Source organism: Malus sylvestris, chromosome 10 (genome assembly GCF_916048215.2).
Source record: "Malus sylvestris chromosome 10, drMalSylv7.2, whole genome shotgun sequence".
Lineage (NCBI taxonomy): Eukaryota > Viridiplantae > Streptophyta > Magnoliopsida > Rosales > Rosaceae > Malus > Malus sylvestris.
The window spans coordinates 19,781,760-19,798,370 of record NC_062269.1 but is presented as its reverse complement, the minus strand read 5'-3'; the positions used below and the strand labels follow the sequence as shown (position 1 = coordinate 19,798,370).

Genomic DNA, 16,611 nt, shown 5'->3' with positions numbered 1-16,611 from the left:
CCCAACCGAAGAACTTCCCTCACTCGAGAACTTAGGGGAGCACTGTTTGTACCATACTTGACCAATCTCGAAACTACTAAGCACCGGTCAACGTTATACCGTCAAAGACCTAAAAGAGTTTCCCTCTAACCAGGAGGCCAATCACAGCGCGACACGTGTCTGTTGGAAATGTGCCCTAAAGCCAATCATATGATGATACTTTACGGACATTTCACATGTTAAACTAATCTAAGTTTAATATCAAGGGCAAAGATTATTGTTTGAGCCGTCTCATATAAATGTTATATGCTTAAACAATAAAGTCCAAGGAATATGTGATTGGGAGAATACGATCTAAAGAAGTTAGATTCATGAGACCATTCTTTCGTAGACACATCCTAAATGTTCCTGATCATAGGATTGCCAATTGGGCATTGACAGTCCGTTAAGATCAGTACGTACTGTGTCTTCTCTCAGGGAGAATGACTAGTCTCGAGTCATTGGTGTGTGTGACATCAAGTCAAGTACGTGGCTCAATAGAGAATGAGTTCACTGAACACGATCAACGAAGAGTTCTCATATTCATGTCACATGAGAACTCATGGTTGGGATAATGCAAAGTAATCCTTTGACCTGAGGTATCACAGTTGTCTTGTGGTTAAGTACTTGATCTTTGATTATGTCAAAGTCACCCCATCGGGGTGTCCACGGCATCATTGGGGTTAAGCCACTTAGTCATGGAGACAAGTGAATGCGCAACGAGGGATCTCTAACCTTCAAACCGTTGGGGGAGAATACTCTATGATATGATTTAGAATCTCTGGCCAGAGTATGAATGAGATTTAGAAAAGTCGTTCTAAATCACATTCAAGGTAATCATATAAGCACATGAATCACATTGGATAGTAGACATGAATAAATAAACTATCAAACCAAACAATGTGGTCAAGAGTATTGTATTAGAGAAAGACCGTATTGCATTTGTAATCCCAAACTGAATAGGTTCTTCACCTCTTCTGATTAGCTTGGGTAACCATGATATGCTGCTAGGTGTCACTCATGGTTTGTGGAAGCCCTAAACGTGTGTAATCACTAAAGGGAGAATTGAAAGTAAGTTTCAATTCACAATCGATTTGAAAGAGTTCTAATCGCCCACTGCCTCGCTAAAAGGAACCTAATGGATCGTACACCGTGTAAGGTGGAGATTGAAAAAACAATGGAGATGAGTAAGAATGATTAAATGGTTTAATTATTTATTTATGGCAAGGATTAATTAATATGTTAATTAGTCAAACGAATAAAGTTCGTTAAAAGACCACGGGTTAGTTTTGGGCCTCAAGGCCCAATGGGCTTCGAACGTCAAGTCCATTGACTTAAGTTGTATGACAACTTAATTCACAAAGGCCCAAAAGCCCAAACAAAACCCCATGGCCGGCCATTTAGAGGAAGGGTAGTGAACTTGTTTTAATTACAAGTTTGCCACTCAAATGAATAAAGGTATAAATATGACTTTATAGCCAAAATTCATTTAGGGTTTGTTTTGGAGAAAATTGGAGAGAACATGTCTCTCCATTCCTCTCTAAAGAGGCCGGCCCTTTAGAGGGTGTATCTAGCCATACTAACTACTCCAAGGTCACTCATTTCTTCTCCAATCTAACCTTGGTGAAGATACTTAGAGGTTCTCAATTTTGGGAACTTGGAGAAACCTTTTCATCCATCCAAATCCATAGATTTTAGATGCAAGGAATGAAGGCCCTCTCTATGGGTGATTAGCCTTTGCTTATGCAAAGAGGAATCTACAAATGTATGATTTCAACTCACTTTGTTTTGAGTTGAGTTTTGGTTCACCAATCTACTAGACTTTGAATTTCATGGGTAATGTTTTGTTTTTGAGTGCATGCAAGCATGATTCTGCCTTTAATTGTTAATTGCATGCTATATGATGTTGCTCAAATGAACATGTTTTCACAAAATCTTCCTTCAGTGTCTATGTCAGAAGCCAATCACAACACGACACGTGTTAATGTTAGAATGAAACTAGAAACTCTCTTCTATAAATAGAGATCATTCTCTCACAATATTTCCGAATGTCATTTGTACTAAATCATTCACTTGTACTCACTAAAGGAGAGCTTTAACCTATGTACTTGTGTAAATCCTTCACAATTAATGAGAACTCCTCTACTCCGTGGACGTAGCCAATCTTGGTGAACCACGTACATCTTGTGTTTGCTTCCCTGTCTTTATCCATTTACATACTTATCCACACTAGTGACCGGAGTAATCTAACGAAGGTCACAAACTTAACACTTTCTGTTGTACGAAAGTCCTCACTGATTTTGTGCATCAACACATTTAAAGGCAGAATCATGCTTGTATGCACTCAAAACAAAACATTATCCATGAAATTCAAAGCCTTGTAGAAGGGTGAACCAAGACTCAACTCAAAACAAAGTGAGTTGAGAAACTTTATACCTTTGAAACACCTATTTGCTTAGCAAAGGTTAATCACCCATATGAGGGCCTTCTTTCCTTTGTCACCTTACTCCTTGGCTCCATGGATGTGGATGGAGGAACTTTGCTTCTTGGCTCCATGCCTTCTTGGATGTGGATGGAAAAATTAGTTTCTCCAAAAGTCCCCAAAGTTTGAGACCTCTAAGTTCCAACACCAAGGATGGTTGAGGACGAAGATGAGTAGCCATGGAAGTGTTAGATGCTAGTAAACTCTCCCATGGTGGCCGGCTATTCTAGAGAGAAAAGAGAGAGAGTTTTTCTCACTTTTCATCCTTAGAAAACCCTAATGAAGATGGAGCAAAGATACCTCTTCTATGCTTTCAACTTTTGTATGCATTTAGGACCAAAAGGCCCTTCCTCTCTCTATGGCCGGTTTTCCCAAGCCTTTGGGTTGTTTTGGGCTTCTTGAATTTTGTTTGTTAAGGTGTCATACAACTTAAGCTAATGGGCTTGACGATTCGAAGCCCAATTTGGGCTTTAAGGTCCAAAACTAACTCAAGGTTTAAAATGAACTTATTCATTTGATTAATTAACATATTAATTAATTCTTGCCATAAACAATTAAACCATTTAATTGTCCTTACTCATCTCCATCAAATCCTTCAAGCATTACCTTATACGGTGTGCGATCCATTAGGTTCCTTTTAACGAGGCAGTGGGCGATTAGAACTCTTTCAAATCGATTGTGAATTGAAACTTACTTTCAATTCTCCCTTTAGTGATTATACATGTTTAGGGCTTTCACAAACCATGAGTGACACCTAGCAGTATGTCATGGTTACCCAAGCTAATCAGAAGAGGTGGAGAACCTATTCAATTTAGGATTACAATGCAATACGGTCTTTCTCTAATATAATACTCTTGACCACATTGTTTGGTTTGATAGTTTATTCATGTCTACTATCCAATGTGATTCATTTACTTATATGATTACCTTGAATGTGATTTGGAACGACTTCCTAAATCTTATTCATACTCTTGCCAGAGATTCTTAATCATATCATAGAGTATTCTCCCTCAAACAGTTTGAAGGTTAAAGATCCCTTGTTGCGCATTCACTTGCCTCCATGGCTAAGTGGCTTAACCCCAACTATGTCGTGGACACCCTCGAATTGAGTGACTTTGACATAATCAAAGATCAAGGACCTAACCACAAGACAACTATGATGCCTCAGGTCAAATGACTACTTTGCATTATCCCAACCATGAGTTCTCATGTGACATGAGTATGAGAACTCTTTGTTGATCATGTTCAGTGAACTCAGTCTCTATTGAGCACCTACGTACTTGTCTTGGTGTCAGTCACACCAATAACTCAAGACCAATCACTCTCCCTAAGAGAAGACATAGCACGTACTGATCTTAACGGATTGTCAATGCCCAATTGGCAATCATATGATCAGGAACGTTTAGGATATGTATACGAAAAAGAATGGTCTCATGAATCTAACTTCTTTAGATCGCATTCTCCCAATTATATATTCCTTGGACTTATCATTTAAGTGTATAACATTTATATGAGACGGCCTCAAACAATAATCTTTGCCCTTTAAATTAAACTATATTAGTTTAACATGTGAAATGTCCGTAAAGTATCATCATATGATTGGTTTTAGGGCACATTTCCAACACCTTACACATATCTTAGCACTCTCTTAGCTGTCCCCATATGTATCTTGCTAGGATTCTGCATAAACCTAGAAAGTAAGCTTACTGAGAACATTAGATCCGTCCTTGTTGCAGTTAGGTACAATAGACTGCCAACAATGCTCTTGTAGAGAATTGCATCCATATATTCACTTCCATCATCATTCTTAAGCTTCTCATTTGCAATTAAGAGTGTAAAGACTAGTTTGCTTCCCTTTAAACCAAACTTTTCAAGCAATGTTTCAGCATACTTCTTTTGATGAATGAAGATGCTACTTGTTTCTTGAATTACCACAATCCCAAGGAAGTGATGCAAAAGGCCTAGGTCAGTCATCTCATACCTTTCCATCGTTTCTTCCTTGAATTATGCAATCATTGCATCATCATCTCCAGTGTAGACAACATCATCCACATAGATTGATACAATGAGTGTCTTATTGCTTTCTGTTTTTGGTGTAGAGTGTAGCTTCACTAAGACTTTTCTGAAATCCTTTCTCAGTGAAATAGGAATCAATATCATTGTACCAAGCTCTTGGAGCTTGCTTTAGGCCATAGAGTGCCTTTCTTAGCTTGTACACCTTCTTTGGAAACTCTTGACTTGTGAACCCTTGAGGTTGTTCCACAAACACCTCCTCCTCTAGCACTCCATTTAGAAATGCAGATTTCACATCCAATTGATGTAACTTTTAATCCATTTTGTCTATTAGGGCTATCAAAGTCCTTATAATGTCTAACCTTGCTACTGGAGCAAAAGTCTCATTAAAGTCTACACCTGGTTTCTGTGAGTAACATTTGGCCACCAACCTGGCCTTGTTCTTTTGCATAGAACCATGTAGGTTGAGCTTGGTTTTGTACACCCATTTCACTCTAATCACAGGCTTGTCACTTGGTCGATTTACAAGTTCCCAAGTGTCATTTTTCTTTATCATTTCAAGATTTTCCTTCATTGCTTTCTTCCAAGCTTTGTCTTTCTCAACTTCTTCATATGCTTCTGGTTCCACTACACAGTAATTACATGTAGCATATATCTCATCCAAGCTTCTTAACCTTACTAGAGTTGAGCTTGGTGTTGTGATCTGTGATTGACTTGGTTGTGGACTCATGCTAGCTTGTTGTGGAGTCCCTTGTGTGTCACCATTCTATGTAATTTCTTCTTGAATTGAGATCTTCATAGGCGGCCTTGTTTGCCCATTGTTAAGGTCAAGTTGTAGAGAGACACTGTCTTTCTCTTATACACTTGTTTCCCAATTCCATGTGGACCCCTCATCAAAGATAACATCCCTTGATAGGTTTATCTTTAGAGTTGACAGATTGTATACCCTATACCCTTTCTAACTGGTACCATAACCCATAAAAACACCCTTGTTGCTTGATTTCTCCAACTTGTGCCTTAGTTGTTGAGGAATATGGGTATAGCACACTAAGCCAAACACTATCAGGTGCTTCACAGATGGCTTTCTTCCACTGAAAGCCTTAAATTGTGTCTTCTTGTCCAATGTCTTGGTAGGGCACCTATTCAATAGGTACACAGCATTATTCACTGCCTCACCCCAAAATGTATAGGGCATGTTCTTCTCATGCATCATAGACTTAGCCATTTCGACTATAGTCATATTCTTCCTTTCTGCAATGCCATTCTGTTATGGTGAATAAGCCACAGTGAGTTGCTTCACCAATCCACATCTTCACAGAATGTATTGAACTCAAGTGAGGTGTACTTACCTCCCCTATCACTTCTTAGTCTTTTGATTTGGTGCTCACTTTGCAATTCCACCATTACCTTGAACTTCTTGAATATTGTGAACACTTTAGATTTGAACCTCATGAAATACACCCAACACATTCTTAAGTAATCATCAATAAAGGTTAGGAAATACCTGTTTCCACTGATTGTTGTTGTTTGCATTGGTCCACATACATCCGTGTGAATCAATTCGAGTGGCATTGTTGCCCTCCAAGTCTTTCAAGCTTCAAATGGATCTCTGTGATGCTCGCCAAACACACACCCTTCACAGGTTTCACTGCATTGATCCAACTTTGGTATGCCTTGTACCATTTCATGCTTTTGCAGATTTTATAAGCTTGTCATGTTAAGTGACCAAGCCTCTTGTGCCATAGCTTCAATGAGCCAGTCACACTTGCCTTTCTTGCCACTTCTTCAAGGTACTTCAACATAAGTGGAAAGCTTCTGTTTTTCACTTCCGCTCTAGTCACTAGGTTTGATAGGGACTTGTCATCAAATATTTCGACCACAGTTCCCCCAAAGAGTAGAAAATAGCCACGTTCCATCATTTGACCACACTAAGTAGGTTTTCATCCAATCTAGGCATTAACATCATCTCCTTTATGCATCTTCTTCCCTTCTTGGTGTTAATGACCAGAGTTCCTTTTCCAGTGGCTTTGACAATGTTTCCATCCCCTATTTTCACCTTTCCAATGAAGTTTGTGTTAATGTTAATGAGTAATGACTCATGTGCAGTCATGTGATTGATGCAGCCACTGTCTATATACCATACTTCACAGTTTTTCTCCATTTTGGCACTGAAAGCACAAAACACATTTGCTTCTTCTTCCACTTGGTTTGCACAGTTCACTTGTTGCACATTTCTTTATCTGCAATCCTTCATAATGTGTCCAAACTTGTTGCATTTGTGGCATCTAGGCTTGTCCTTGAACCAACACTCCCCAAGATGGGATTTGTCATAGTGCTTGCATTGTTGTCTGGTTCTTGGACCTTCATTTGTGTTACTGCCTTGGTTAGGTCTAGAGTTTTGGTACCCCTTTCCTTCCCATCTTTTGGATTTTCCCTTCCACTATGATTTCTACTTGTTTGCATCAGTTTGGCTACTATATCCAACATTGAGTGATTGAAAAGCTTTCTCAGTGGCAAAATCAGCATGCCTCTCGAGTCTTTGGTCAAAAACTCTCAATGATGCCATCACATCTTGCACACTAAGAGTCTTAATGTCTCAGTGTCTTTGGTTTCCTCAACGACACTCACTATTGAATCATAAGGTGTAGTCAAACTAATCAGCAGTTTTTAGACAACTCTCTCATTTGGAAGTTCTTCACCATAAGTTTTCATTTTGTTTACAACATCAAATAGCCTAGAAAAATAGTCTTTCAACAACTCATTTTCCCTCATTCTTGTGTACTCAAAATCTCTTCTAAGGGATTGAAGAATAACCTTTCTCATTTTGGTGTCTCCTCTATAATCTTGTTGTAAAACTTCCCAAGCTCCCTTTGCAGTTTCTTCATTTGCTATTCTTGGGAAAATGGTGTCTGAGACAACACCTTAGATGATTCCAATAGCTCTAGCATCATTCATCCAATTCCGCTTCAATGTTGCAGCTTGCTTCTCTGTGAGATCCTTCTCTAGAGCATCGATCTTCGTTTTAGGTAGTTCATACCCGTATTGAACCATATCCCAAAGGTCATAGGACTTGAAAATGGTTGTCATCCTTATTCTCCAAAAGTCATAGGTCTCCTCATCAAAGACTGGAGCTTTTAGCTCACTGCTACTGGATCCCTTCATTTTGCAGGTTTTGTTTTTGGTTGTTGTTATTGGGGACACTATGTAAGTGCTCTCAAAGATCTCAACTTTGCATAGAAAATGCCCGGAAAGTTGCAAGATCAGAAACTACGCTCTGAGGCCATGTTAAAGTTTGTTGTTTGAAGTGTTTTGATTGAATTGTTTGATTGGTTTAGATGGTTCGAACTGAGTAGAAAATGGAGCTAGGATTCAAGGTTGTGCAGAAATGCACCAGCTATAATTTCATTAAATAGGGGAATGTTTGTAAGGTATGGTGCATTGCCAAGACCCGTATTTCTTTAAAAGAGTGGGTGACAAGAAACTTAACAACTATTTCATCCTTACTACTCCAAATTAAATCCTAACCCTTCATTTGGGTTTTAAGTGATCTAATCTGGAGTGTACACTTGTCACTCACACATACGTTTAAACTGAAACTAGCCGTTGGAGGATAAAACCTTTTTTTCTTCTTTTTTCTTCAATGCAGACAGCAACCATGCTTGGGAAACTCCTTGCTGCCTTCGATCCTCGACTCCAAAGAGAGTTTAGGTTCCAACAGTTGTGAAATCACATGCTCCAAGTTCCAACTCTCATTCATCACAAATGCAGAAACACCTAGATCGATATTATTTACTTAACACACAGTTTGCGACTAATTTATCTTTATTTGAAGTTTACCTCAAAACTTTGTACCCAATGAAAGAGTAAGATCAGTAAGACTGAACCCAACCCTAGGCTAAAAGCCAAATTTTTCCATTTATTCCCCCTCCTAAAACCCAAACCAACCTAAATGTTTGGGCTAAAAGCCAAATGCCAAACAAAAGTCAAATACCCCCCAAGAATTAGCCCACAAACACGTGGACTCGCCGAAACCCAGCCCACATTCAGCCCCAAGATGCGCCCCACTCTCCCCGTGCGGGCTGAGGCCTTAGCGCTCAACATGGTGGGACCCACTGTCAGGGTCGTTATCGGCCACCATCAAGAGCCCAACGGCTCTTTTTTGCATCGAACGGCTGCTACTTTTGGACCGCTGGTTGATCCAACGGTCCAGATTCAAATTTTGTTTTTAAAAAAATGTAATTTTAAAATACATTGAATCTAACGGCTGAGATCAAATATAATCAAATCTAACGGTTAAAAAAAGATCTAACATCCCAAATTTAAAACCAACGGCTAAAATAATTAAAAAAATTATTTAACTCAAAATTCACCCAAAAACTCTATAAATACCTATGTATTTGTTCAAACATCCACACAAAACTTAATTTTCTCCTACAATTCTTCCAATTCTTCTTTCTACCATTTCTTTCCATTTCCAAAATTTTCAACATGGCAAGAGCGCATATTAGAGGTCGTAATTGGACCTGTGAGGAAGATGTTGCTTTATGATTGGCATGAGTTTCTGTTAGCGAAGATAGTGCAGTTGCCACGAATCAAAATAAAAATGTTTTTTGTGGGATAAAATCATTGAAAAGTTCCAGAAAAACTGCAACGGCAGCGGGAGGGAAGGTGGTGGTGTTTACAATCGGTGGAAGACTATTAACAAAGCATGCACTTTATGGAAGGGCTTCAGGTTCTCAATAGCAGTTGTCTCCGCAAGTCGACAATACTCATCAGTTGAGTATGCAGAGCACCCATTAGCTAGCATCTGAAATGTAGATGTGAGCTTCCAATGAGGTGATAGACTTTGTCGGCCTAAGACATCTATCTTCCTTGCAAAGTAGTGATCATGATTGAAATGTTTATAAAAAATTTCAATATTTATCGGAATTTAAATATTTTTATGTTAAAATTTTCATAAAATTAATTTACGATGGTCTACATAATTTTTTTTTTTAAAGTTAATTTAAGAAAAAATTAGCCGAAATTCATTCTTTAATAATCTTGGACTAAAATTTTAAGCCAGAAGAGTTGAAGTATAAAAATTGTTTCTGAGCTAAAAATTTTAACTTTTAGCTCAAAGATTGGAGATGGTCTAAGATGACTCAAAAGGTAAAACTCAAAAAACAAAACAAAAAAAAGAGGTACAAGAGAAACATATACAAGGGCACAAACCCAAGAACATGCGCGCGCGCACGCACAATTACTAACTAGCAACGGGGTGTCGATAGTCCATAGATTGTATTGATATGAAATGACCACCAAAACAAATAATTAACCCTAGCCTGCCTGCAAAACCACAAGAACACATTGATGGGACAGACACGCAGCTGAAACACTTGGTCTCGTTTCACGCATGAGAGAGAGAGAGAGAGAGAGAGAGGGTACGTACTGTACAAGTGGTGGGTGGGTGAAGGGAGCTTGAATACAACGTGAAGGCTGTCAATGCCGTTTTGTCTCATGCATTGGCATCTTTCCATTTCCCCGCGGAGTTTGGAGGTCCCTGTGTCCTACAATTGCAGGGTCACTGCCCGCTCCCTCTCTCTCTCTCTCTCTCTCTCTCTCGCATAGGCCTGTGGACTGTGGAGTGGCCTTTACTATATATGAAGGACCTGCACTCTATTTGCGGGCCTGCGGAGGCCTCATTCCTTGTCTCAAGCCCAGATTTCACATGTACACAGAAAGCTGGACCTCACCCGTAATACATTACATGCATATACTTGCACGGTTGGAAAATTTTGAACTTAATTTGGGTCCCATTCCCATATCCAACTTTCCATACAGCCTGGAAGTGGGGTTCCTCCCTCAGTTAATAATTTTATTTTATTAAATTACGAGATACAATTGTCCCATTTGTTATGTATTAGTTGATCTTAGCCCCACAAAAAGGCCAAAATAATTCAAAAGGTTTACGCAAGGGCTTTAATTTAATAAAGTAAACACAAAAGATTTCCCTTGGGTAAGCCAAGATATGTTTTAGTTTTGCATTATTGCATATTTAGGATCCAACTAAGGAAAGACTGAATCAGATGACTAACCCATGTTTCGAAAAGGAAATTAAACATCTTTTCACCACAAGCGTCTCGCTTCTACTTTGTAAATTTCAGACGAGTAGTTTCTTGCTGGCTCCTGTTTCCCGATGTGACCTGCTTATTTTGGTCCCCTCCAGCCATCAAATCAAATCCTTGCCTCTCACTAGTCTTACATACTGCTCTTCAACCCCTTATCTCCTTACACGTGGACGGCTCTGATTCTCCCCATCCCTCTGTCTCCCACTTCCCCCCACCCCCGGCCCCCCACTGAGAAATTTTCCCTCCAAATTCCCTCTCTACGTGGCACACACCCACCCCTCAAGCCGTCACCGCACGTCATTCCCGCCAAAACGCCCCGGCACGCCAACCACAAGATCTTTGTCCTTTCTTAAATATGTCAATTACTATTCTGCCCTCCACTTTTACTTATACTTCCACCCGCATTGAACTGTATGTCAGACACGTGGCGGCAACATCACGTAATTCGTAGTATGGATAATACGTAACGTTACGTTATGGCCAAAGCTGGGTTTTCATGCAGACATGATTTAAGTGAAGTGTAAGTGCATCCGAAATATTAATAATTGAAACATCATTAGACTCCTAAACCCCTCAATATAATAATGCGGGTTAGATCAGCAAGTTATGGCAGTGTGCTTTTTTTTTCGGACTTGGATCCTCTCCTGAGCTAATTGAGAGATTCTTCTGACCACTAATCATGGACCGTTGAATTTTTATCCAACGGCTACAAACAGGAGGATTCCTTTAAAATTATAATAATTATAACAGTTGGATAAAAATCTAACGGTCTATAATTAGTGATCAGGAGGATCCTCTCCATTAGCTCAGGAGAGGATCCAAATCCTTTTTTTTCGCTCCGCAAGATGAACTAGCATGAATCACGTCAGATCAAAATATAAGAAAGTTCAATCTCAACCGTTTACCCTCAGCTCCGCTTCCCTACTTCAATTTTCTCCTACATACCAAAGTTCAATCTCGTTTGGTTAAAAAATTTGTACTGAAGTAGGGATTTTAACTTTTTTTTTTACCAAACAATATTATTTACACTAGGAAAGAGAACGAGATTAGTCTCACAATAAATTAACAATAATATGATTCAAACTCGCATTTGACAAAAATCAAAACCTAAAACCTTTTCCTTTAAAAAAAAAATATCAGTACACCGTAATACTAAATAACGGGATTTTGACTTATTGAACTAAAATAAAAGTCATCATTCTCAACATATATATAACTTATTATATTATAATTTATCAACTCTATAATTCCGGCCGTCCATCTTATAATAAAAATGTCATCCATAAAAATTATAAGAACAAAAATTTAGAGAGCTTCAGGGATTAATTAAACAGGCGGCTCCTTGAACTCTCCGGCAATATCTACGGCGGCTGTTCATCAGTGGCAGCGGAGGGTCGGAGCCGCTTGGTTGGCCGCTCTGCTTGGATGGTAGATCCAGGATTTTCGGAGCGAGTGTCGCAGCTTGCACAAGAAGCCGCGTCGAGCACGCCGATTGGGCTTGCTGGAGCCGACGGCGCCGATCCGGAATTCGGCCGTTTATGGCGGGAAGAGGGACACGTGTCAAGCAGGTACTCCTCCATGAGTTGGCGACAGCTTCTCACCCTTTCCTGTCCCCAATAAACAAAAATATTACCACGAAAGGTTTCTATGTTTCTCAACTTTTCGATTCTGACTTAAAACAATTTAATTATTCACAGAACAGCCCTGAAAAAATCACATATTGCTAAAACACCCGCGGCAAATGCTATACTTTGTTCACTCTCTCGTGGAAAAAAGCTGCCATTTGGCGATCTCCATCCGCCGCAAAATCAACGCTTGCACCGGCGGCGCAGAGCACAGCCGCGGCGGCAACCGTCGAAGGTGAAAAACCCAAGAAGTCAATCACTGAGAGAACATCAAAAGCCAAAATTAAACGCCAAAATCCTTTAATTAAAAACAATTAAAATATGGGTTTTTTTAATCGGGTAGCGAATCAGTAAAATTACCACGAATGGTGCTGAGAACTAAATTGGAGGAGGCCGCTAGGAGAGAGGAGGAAGAGGGAAGATTGGAGACGAAATGGGGAAGGAAATCGAAAGGGGTGACGGATCGGAGCCTCCAATTGAGAATACCCATAACCCGGAGCTCCATCCGCTGGACCGTTTTGGGCTCGAAGACGAACTTGGGCTCGAAGATCTGGAGGTCCAGGATGAACGGGACGTTCGGCTCCTCCATTTTCGCGGCTAAAGACAAACAGGCGACGGACAGCAGCTGAAACGGCCACGACCCGCTGTGTCGCTGCACCAAAAAATAAAATGTATTAAAAAGTAAGGGGTCAGACACGTCAGCATTGAAATTTTCCCGGAAAATGCGTTTTTTTTTTTTTTTTTTTCTGGGGGAGGTTTGTTACCGGGAGGGAGTGGGAGGAGAGAAAGCGGTCGAAGTAGTTGACGGAGAGGAAGGCGGTGAGGGGGGAGAAGCGGTGGTGGGCGTGGACTTTTAAGATCCAGTTGATGGAGTCCTGGCGGGCGGTGAGGTCGATCGTACGGTCGCGGAACCTGGAGATGTAGGATGGGGAGGGCATGTGGTTGGGCTCGGAGTCGATCAGATGGGTGAGACTGGAGGTGGTGGTGGTATCATCAGGCGGAGGAGGAAGAGGAAGACATTGGTGGTGAGAGAAGGTGGTGGTGGGTTTGGTGGTCATTGCTGAAATGGCATTGTGTGTGTGTCTTACAGGGTTTTGGGTCCGATGGCTGTGTCACTCTGGGGGAGTGGAGTGTGTGTTGCTTGCTTTGTTGCTCTTTTGTGTTTTTGTGTGGTTGTTTGTGTGTTGGATGGAGGGGAAGATGGGTCAAACTCTCTCAGCTTCTTAATTTAACATTTAAAATCATATTCAAAGAGGACCTCAAAAATAGTATGTCAAAATTTTATTTAATAGCTGATATGGCAAACTGAATATAAGTGCTAAATTCTTTTTTCTTAATGAATATGTCAAATATTTATTTTATTATTTTATTGGGCCTACATGTTTTTTTTAGAGAAATACGATATTTGATATTCATTGCAAACAAAGCAATACAAGTACAAACTGACAACAAACTTAGAATAGTGTGCATATTGGGCTTCGATAAAATCTTGTCGAAGCTTTCAATCCGATCTAAGAAAAAAGAGCATCCCGCACGACGAAATGACATATCCCCAAATGTCAATACATAATCAAATTACAAGATATCCCTAAGCAAATCAGGGGAATCTTCCACCCCACCAAACATATAGCGTATAATCATTGATGTGCTGTAAGCGTTAACCATGTGGCAAAGCATGCAACCATGGCTTCCATAGTCATTTCCACACGCTGCAAAACCAGCCTGAACCACCAGCTGAAAATGTCTCCAACAAATTGAAGGTAACTCGACACCAAACGCCGTAATCAATCTTCAAACAGGCGCTATCCTAGAGAACCTAAGGAGACCTAGGAACCCTAGAGAGCAATTTTCCTAGGAAGACTAGTACTAATCTATGAAAATTAAATAAAACTAAAATTACATAAACCTCGCCCGAGGCGAACCGAAGGGAAATAAATCGAGAAGAGACCAACATCCGATGCATCCCGGCAATGGAATGCCGACATCCACACACCAAAAAACCAAACCGCACAAGCCGAAGGGAGCCACAACCAAATCTAGAAAACCCATCAAACCCAAATCAAGAGAGCCTTGAAAAGGGCAAACCCGGATTTGGGGAGGAGACCTGAAATCACAGGATAGGCGTGCAAAGGGTGGGGGAGAAAGCAGGGAAGGAAGAAACTAAAAGGGGCGGCGTAGTTAGCGTAGGGAAGGATAAGCTTGAAAGGGAAAGGGGTCGGGGAAGGGACACACGGGGGAGGGGGAGAGGTAAAGACTCGGGGGAAGGGGGCGGAGAGAGGTGGAAAAAAAATCAAAAAAAACTAAGGGGGAAGGCTGGGATGGGGAAGAGTGGGGAAAGGGAGAGCTAGGAAGAGGAAAAGAGGGCCTGCCACCGGCCCCCAGCCATAGCCAAAGACCAGCAGCGAGGGGGGGAAGTGGTAGGCAGCTAGGGTTTTTGGGAGAGAGGGTTGGAAGAGATTTCGGTAGCGAACTATTGGGCCTAGAGTTACATTAACTATTAAAAAATAATCAAAATTAGTTTTAGTTTTTATTCTATTGATTATTAATGGGACCAATACATTAAAAATTAAATTAAATATATTTGACTCCTTTGTTTACTGTAAAAAAAAAGACAGCTAGAAAGTAAAGAGTCAAATAACTCAAATACTACATCATCTATGACATATCTATTGGAAAACATTTAAATGTCTTTTAATTATATTTGACATATTGAAATCTCCTTTAGACCATCTCCAACCCTTGGGCTAAAAGCCAAATTTTTTAGCCCGGAAAATTTAGCTTTTAGCCCAGAAACATCTTTTCTGCTCCAACTCTTCTACCCTAAAATTTTAGCCCGGAATTATTAAAGAATGAAATTAGCCTAAATTTTTTTCTTAAATCAATTTTTTTTTAAATAAATATGTAGATTATTGTAAATTAATTTTATGAACATTTTAATCTAAAAAAATTTAAATTCCGATAAACATTTCGCATTTAGCCCGGGGGGAAAGCTGGGGGGTATTTGGCCAAGAAATAGCATTTGGCATTTAGCCTAAAATTTTAGCATGGGTTGGAGAGTGTTTGGGGGAGTAATTTGAGGGGTAATTTGGCTTTTAGCCCAGGGTTGGAGATGATCTTAGAGATTGTCTAATATAACAAATAAATTTATTTTTTGACAAAAAAAAAATAAACAAACAAACGAACTTGATGGTTTGCGTTGCAATACTCGTGGACCATTGAGTGGATTCCATGATCTTGATAGGACTGCTGAGATGCACTTTCTTCTAATGATGTTTTTGTGAACAACAATGACAGTGACGCTTAAATATGGTCCTTAAATGATGTATAAGCAAGTGTATGAGTCAACTTTCTACACAGTGATCTTTTATTACAGTAGTAGAAATGAGTTAAGTTTTGTATGATGGTGTGAATTTGAATTTTATTAGTGATTAATCTAACATTTAATTTAATAAAAATCTATCATTTGATAAGAAAAAATAAAACTCTCTACATAGCAATTTGGGTTTATACTTATTTCAATTTGAGTTAATTATGTACTTTCACGTTTTTACAACATAATGCTAATAAGAATTTCTCAAAAATAAAACTTGACTCTTCGCCAGTATATGTTTTTAGTATAATATTTTATAATATTAATACAAAAATTAACGTTAAATTATAAAGTGATAAAAAGATTATAAAAAATCTCGCTTTAAAATATTTTCCTTACTATTTCTCGTTTCTGTTTTTTAGGAAATTAAATTGATGGGACTAATTTGGTGTCCCTTGTCATACTACTGTTTGAAAGATACTACAACCATAAGCACATACGTCAGTGGTGCATCATGTCTTCACATTGAAGTTTTAGTATTTTTTTTTCTTCAGTGAATTCATCAATATATTTTTAGGGAGAAAAATGGTCACAAATAATTAAAAACTGTGTTAATTAAATTATAGCACATACATGATCGTGTAATTTTTAATAGATTGTATTTATGATTTCTATATAATTTAGAAGAACTTAGGTGACACATCCCAACCTGGAATGTCAACTTGAACTCTGAATCGAGTTGTGTTGGGTGACACTCAGAGAGTCACAAAGTCATAAAGTGTAGTGATGTGGAAAATGTGAATAAATTTAAACTTAAAAGTGCCTAAATATAAGAGTGCGCTTGTGAGCAGGAATGAATCCATTTTACATGTGATGTCATAGCATAAGTAAAGTACAGTAAAGTAGAATGAGAATTATACCATCGAAGGAAACCACCTATACCAAGATTTGCCAAGAATTATCGTCGACATGAATGCTCAGCCATTAAAACCTGGAAGGGTAAAAAATAAGGGTGGGTGGGCTTGAAAATAAAGCTTTGTAAAAACCTTTTCG

At 39.3% G+C, this 16,611-nt stretch overlaps 1 protein-coding gene across 1 annotated transcript; it reads right to left on the bottom strand.

Moving 5' to 3' along the window:
- Positions 1–11,773: 11,773 nt before the first annotated feature.
- LOC126584845 (cyclin-D4-1-like) lies at positions 11,774–13,473 on the bottom strand. The gene is made up of 4 exons (XM_050249215.1): positions 13,013–13,473; positions 12,609–12,900; positions 12,374–12,507; positions 11,774–12,230 (listed from the first exon to the last, which is right to left on the bottom strand). The coding sequence occupies exons 1-4, from the start codon at positions 13,304–13,306 to the stop codon at positions 11,985–11,987; spliced, it is 966 nt and encodes a 321-aa protein (XP_050105172.1). The 5' UTR covers positions 13,307–13,473; the 3' UTR covers positions 11,774–11,984.
- Positions 13,474–16,611: the final 3,138 nt, after the last annotated feature.